Source organism: Amblyomma americanum, chromosome 6 (genome assembly GCF_052857255.1).
Source record: "Amblyomma americanum isolate KBUSLIRL-KWMA chromosome 6, ASM5285725v1, whole genome shotgun sequence".
NCBI lineage: Eukaryota > Metazoa > Arthropoda > Arachnida > Ixodida > Ixodidae > Amblyomma > Amblyomma americanum.
The window spans coordinates 201152853-201158852 of record NC_135502.1 but is presented as its reverse complement, the minus strand read 5'-3'; the positions used below and the strand labels follow the sequence as shown (position 1 = coordinate 201158852).

Sequence of the window (6000 nt, the reverse complement as noted above, 5' to 3'; positions counted from 1 at the left end):
CACAAGGAATGATGTTACTGCATGGCAGCAAGCTGAAAAAACTGTCCGGCAGCGGCAAACATGGCAGTGGCATAAGCGAACCAGTGATCACATTACGGGTGCATTAACACTGCTTCTAGTAATGGTTGCCAAAGGAAAAAACTGCTGAATGCAACAGAAATGAGATTTAAGCGCATTGGTCATCTTACAATGGCTGCAGTGCTGGTGCCACTGCATCTCCCCACCAGTCAACAGATTACAACTGCACAACTGGTGCACACCACCACTATTTCTATAGTGGCTACAGCAGTAGGCATGGCCATGGTGCTAGAACCAAAATCTCATCTGCTTGGAGCACACCGGTCTTTGCACACACGCGTGAGAACTGTTGGTTGCGAAACAGTGATGACCACAAGAGGACGAAACACAACACGACCATGTACTTTTTACTTCAGACTCAGCCAGCCAAGTTTCACTGGTGGCCTGGAAAATCCGATGGCAATAGTAGGAAACTGCCACTCAAGATGAGTAGTCCTCAGTCTTCATGTCGTTAAGGCCCAGCAGCTCGTTCTGTTCAAAGGTGCGCTCGTAGCGGGTCACCAATAGGGCCGGGTCCGGGTCGGGGGCGCACAGGCTCTGCACGTAGCTGTTGCCGCAGGGGTCGTCCAGCACCAGGGTGACAGGCAGCTTCCCCTCGGCTGCCTGCGCCAGCTTGTCCACCACAGCACCCATGCGCAGACGCCCCGCACCAGAGGCAGAGTCTCCCTGCATTATACATGGACTTCTCAGTTTGGAAACCATGCTTGTTGATTTTTGCTGAGCAGTGGACCAAACGTCACTCGTGCCACAGCCTTAACAAATCTGGCTGATCTCACCACTAGTGCTCTTACATGAACTGGATCACCATCCATAGCTTCACCTTCTTTCAGTCTCGACAGTCCCCACTATTAAGCGCACTGCGAGTCATCTGCATTTGAGAAGCCATTCGTACCAGCGCACATAGCATTGAAGTTTCACGATTTGATAGGCTGGCATTTAAATGCTGCAGGATGATCTGAATCTGACTTAGTTGGATTACAGCGAAAATATAACACGACACAAGGCTGAATAACAATTGGTCTTTATTTGGTGCACAGAAGGGCTGTTGCTTTGCCCGTTGGGACTGGTTTTGTACTGCCAGAGCAGCGAGTCAAAAACAGCAGAGATGAGTGTTGCAGGGTAGCCGGCTTCTTGGAGTCTGGAAAATCTGTGTTATCCCATTTGGGGCTCGTATGAATGCTCCATGACTGAGGACAGCGCCACAGTTGCTAATCCTCACTCACCAATTTTCTAGTGACTGGAGTCATATGGTAAGAATAGCTTCCTTGCTTGGGCTTCATACCGCCAGCAGATGTGCTTGGTGCTAAACTTCAACACCTGATCAAGGAACCAAATACTGCAGTCCTGTAGGAGCTCCGTCGTGAAGGCAAGGTCGGGGCAACTGGCTCAGAAGGCCTGTAGAATGATGTCTGTATAGCCATAAGACTCGTATGTGATTTCGTTGTTGCAGAGAATGATGTCCACACATCTCCAGATGGCCAGCACTTACCTGTTGCAAAGCACACAGCTTCCTCCCAAATGCAGCCAAAAACAAATCACACAGGTGTGGTGCGACCATTGCCCTCAAGGAGGTCCAAAGTCATCCCAGTCACGTTTTGAAACTGAATCACACCTTGTTCTTCCACAGCCGCAAATATCCGGCAGGAAGCTCAATGTCCTCGTCGACAGGAGAGCACCATGCTCCTGAAGGGATGGGGTTACACTATTATTCAATAGGTCGTGCGAATGCACTTGCGAGACAGGTGTTTGGCAAGGAGGGTTGAGAAGGAAGGAGACCGGGTTCTTGTGCGTTCGTCCAGGTTCGATGGTCAACGCCTCCAGGAGACATCTGCCCCACTTCTGGACCACAGACAGCGAGGAGCAGCTACACTGCTGGAAGCTGCTGTGCTACATCAGTACTATGTCTTAACTTTGTTCTTGTTATGTCTTGGCCTGTTTTACTACATCAGTACTATGTCTCAACTTTGTTCTTGATATGTCTTGGCCTGTTTTTGGCCACGTTTTCATACACTGGTTTTAGATTATCATTTATTATTTCCTCCAGGTTAGCACTTTACAGGTGTTTTCTCCTCCCCATCCACTCACCCTTTTTGCCCATATATTCCTTCGTGCACCCAAACTAAGATCAGTTGTGCCTTGTGTAGCATCTCCTCACTCTGTGTTGTTCCTCTCTGGCTGTTGTTATATTTGGGCATTTAAAGGGGCCATGACATGGTCGTTCTTCATATTGCAGTTTTCTGCTTCAGTAACTAATGCACGAGCTTATGATTAAATTTACGAAATTTGACTGCCCTGGACGCGCTGTATTTTCCAAAAAATACGTTCGAAATTGCGACCGGGAGACTCCTCCCACCGGCAGCGACCACCATATTGAAAGCTCTTGTGACGTCACTAGCACATACACGGAGCAACTTCGTCTGCTCTCATTGCTGCAATATGTGCAGCGAAGTCTCATTCCCCCCTGTACTTTCGCGGGCGATCGAAGTTGCAGTCGTCCCCTATATATGAATGACTGGTACCGCAAAAGCGATAATAACGCAGTTTTTCTTCGGTATAGGTAGGGTCCGGTCACACTATAGGCCGATGCGACGGCGATCGACGGTCGGTGGGCTGATAGGTACACAAATGCCGTCGGTGACGCACTGGTTTGTCAAGCTAGACCGACGACGACGCCAGCACGATCAACGATCGCGTATCATAGTAATGTTAAAGAGTCAGCTTAATGAGAACCAGAAGAGTGGTAGGGGACTAGTTGGTATGACATTCTATAAACTTAAGAATTTTAAAACTTATTGGACCTCATGCTAGCCACGGCGACACACGATGTGCTTCATTCAGTGCCTGCATATAGAACCGATCGGCGAGGCAAGCAACACGGGCAGAAAACGCCGCACGACGGTGCCGCTCGCCGCCGTCGCCTGGGCTTGTGCGGCCGAGCGAAAGCTTCACGCCCGGTGAGGCGACGGCCGGAAAAACTGCGCTTGTGTACCTTAGCCGTATCGAAAAAAGCAAAACAAGCAGCTACATAGCATATCTTCACACTTTGTTACTAATCAGAGAGGAACTTTTGCCATATTCTTGAATTTCGGCTGACGGTGGACCGCTGGCACTTTTCGTGACGAGGCCTAGCGAGTACGCAGAATTCGTGTGTGCGATTTCAGCGATTGCGGAGAGCGAATTCGCAAGTTTTAGCGCCTGCAAATAGCTGTCGAGCGCAGTTTTGGCTACAGCGCCCTCAAAGCGACAACTGCCTACATTGCAGGACGCGAGTACAATAAGGGGGAAGTGCCGATATATGTGACCCGGTCTGCATAGCGTGTGCAGAAGGCAGTCGGCAGCAGCCATCGGCGTCGACTGTGGGCAACAAATCTGGTTGTTTTCATTAATTCAAGTAATGTCCGAACGTATTTTTAGCTAAACCGATCTAAAATTAAATTTTGGTGACATACGAGAAAGCAGATACAATCAGCGGAAAGCGCCGGTATAGACCTCCTTCATGTTTGCAAACAAACGAGGTGGTGCTCCAGTCGCTAGCGGGCTCGCGGTAGGCAAAAGGCCAGGGTGTGGCGTCGCAGAAAGGTGTTGAGCGCGGGTTTTCAATGCTTGTAGGCGCGTTTTCAGTTTCTGCGAATCACAGCAATGGTTGATGCTTTCAACTTAGTAATTTCTCGAAGTACACGAGCTCGTGTTGGCCAAGTGCGGCGTATTAAGAGAAATAGTTCGCCACTGTATATTGCATATATGGTTAGTAGTAAACAGAAAGCGTTCCTGCCGTTCATTTATATGCCAGGCATTGAATAAAATAGCAAGTTTTTGACACTCTGCTCTAGCCAGAATGATTTTACTGCAGGACAGTAGTGAGAGGAAGTGCTGGCTTCTTTCGGCGGCGCAGACGTGTGCTCACCGTCTGACATACGTATGTGCCGCGCTGTGCGAAAAGTGGGGGCAGCGTACCCCGTGTCCCCATTCTCCTGTCTCGCTTAAGAGCTGTTTTTAGCCGCAGGATCACACACAAGCCAGGCCGACTGTTTTCTCCCCTTGTTAAACTGGTCGATTTGGTGGAAATTCTTGATTTCTGGAATTGCTTTCTTTCTTAGCCCTGGGCTCTTCTGTTTAGTGATGAAAAATGATAGCAAAATATTCAGTAAAATTTATAAATTACGCTGTCTAGATGTGTGGTCGTCGAAAATTGTGAGGTATTTTTTTTATTTCTTTGAGGCTTTCTTCGAGTTCCCTGCCGCATTTCTTTGACCAAAGCGCAAGCGAAGAGGCCAAAAACGAGGGAATAAACGTTAAGGTTCGTTTTCTGACCTTTCACGTTTTCTATGATTGGCATCGCTGACACGTTCGTAATTTCGGAGCGCATGGAAACTGAATGATTCTATTTGTCGCAAACGTTTCCTGAGACATTGAGGAGTGTAATAAATCTCTTGATTGTTTTCCTACACATCCAGTACTATGTTAGTTATTTTTGCACAAAACGTTTTCATGTAACTATGCTTGCATAAGTACATGGTCGTTTAAAAAAAAAGAACTAATAGTGCCATCATACAGAACAAGGCTTAGTGAACATGCTGGCATAAAAAAAATTGAGCACTTTCTACTCAATTATTTAAGACCTCAAGGTGAGCTGACGAGGGTGTTAATTATAATTACCCAAGAACTGCACCAGGTATAGCTAAAAATAAAATGCATTACTTAAACTAGTGTAGCAATTTCATATTTGCGCCATATTTGTGTGTTAGTAGCACGTCCGCGGCTGCTTCTTTCCAAACAAGCATCGTGACCAAGGACTACTTCATCAAACATGACACATGCATGATGCAATGAAAAAGCATGTGGCTTTTAGCACACGTTTAGTACACTATTCTAAGCACGCCAACGTGACTGTACAAAAACTTACCAGATTTTTTTTCTACTCGAATCAAATAATTACATCAGTCATATTAAAAACACTTTCAAGTAAATATTAAATACCATAAAGCGCTCCATTAAGACATGCTGTGCTATTGAAAAAAGAACACATCCTTGGGGGCGAGTGAACCTGCTGGCGCTCCGTGCACACCGGCTCAAGGTGATAAATACGTGTGCAGCTACATATGTGCTTTTTTTCCTTGCGCAATTATCAGCCTACTATCCTGATGTTCAGGTGAATGAACGCAGTAACTTGCTTGCTATTAAGTGCATTGAGTGGCAGTGCTGATTGACTCCCAGACTTCGCACTTTACTACCGCAGCCCATTCCCTGTCTGCCAGTGTCCTAATGCGGGATTTATCTGCGAGAAACCTATCGAGGCTAATTTAAATTTCGTTTTATGCTACTACGCGGATCCAACAGTGACGCAGCAGGTAAATGCATGCTGCTTCTGCAGTGCGCAGGCATGATACAGCCGCCGGTAGCTGCGGCAGCTGTGGTAGGCACGGGCAGGCGGAACCTGTTTTGCCTACCAAGCGAAAGTCGCTGCTGACATCAGCGCCACCGCATCTTCGTGACATCGCGGGGTGAAGGAGGTCTATATCCTACGGAAAGCGTTTCCCAAGCAGGCGATATAGGATCATCGGCGCTTATTGCAGTGTTTTCATGGTGTGAATGAGTAAAAGTGCAATTAGTGAGCAAGAGTACATAATACTTCAGATAAGGATAACCCACCTGGCGTTTTATGCCACGTAAATGAGCAGTACTGTTTGCGCACAGCCATGTAAACAACTTTAGTGCGGGGCTGCAGTTGTCGTAATCGTTGCACTCATTTAGACGGCGGCGACTATTCATCGGTGTGGAGAGTGAAAGCACTCGAGTCACATAGAGCTTTGCAAGTGGCTTGGTTCCTGCAAAAAGGTTCTATGAGTCGAAGGAACTGTATGTTCAACTTACAAACGCGTACATGCAGCGCGGAAGTCGTCACACTCTGCACTTTTCTCTGCC

General features: G+C 47.4%; 1 protein-coding gene across 1 annotated transcript in view; it reads right to left on the bottom strand.

Moving 5' to 3' along the window:
* Positions 1-406: 406 nt before the first annotated feature.
* Positions 407-6000, bottom strand: part of Zpr1 (zinc finger protein Zpr1) — a 71040-nt gene continuing 65446 nt past the window's right edge. The window contains exon 3 of the mRNA XM_077628332.1: positions 407-744. Within this exon, the coding sequence (XP_077484458.1) occupies positions 499-744 (246 nt within the window). The 3' untranslated portion in view covers positions 407-498. The remainder of the gene's footprint in view (positions 745-6000) is intronic.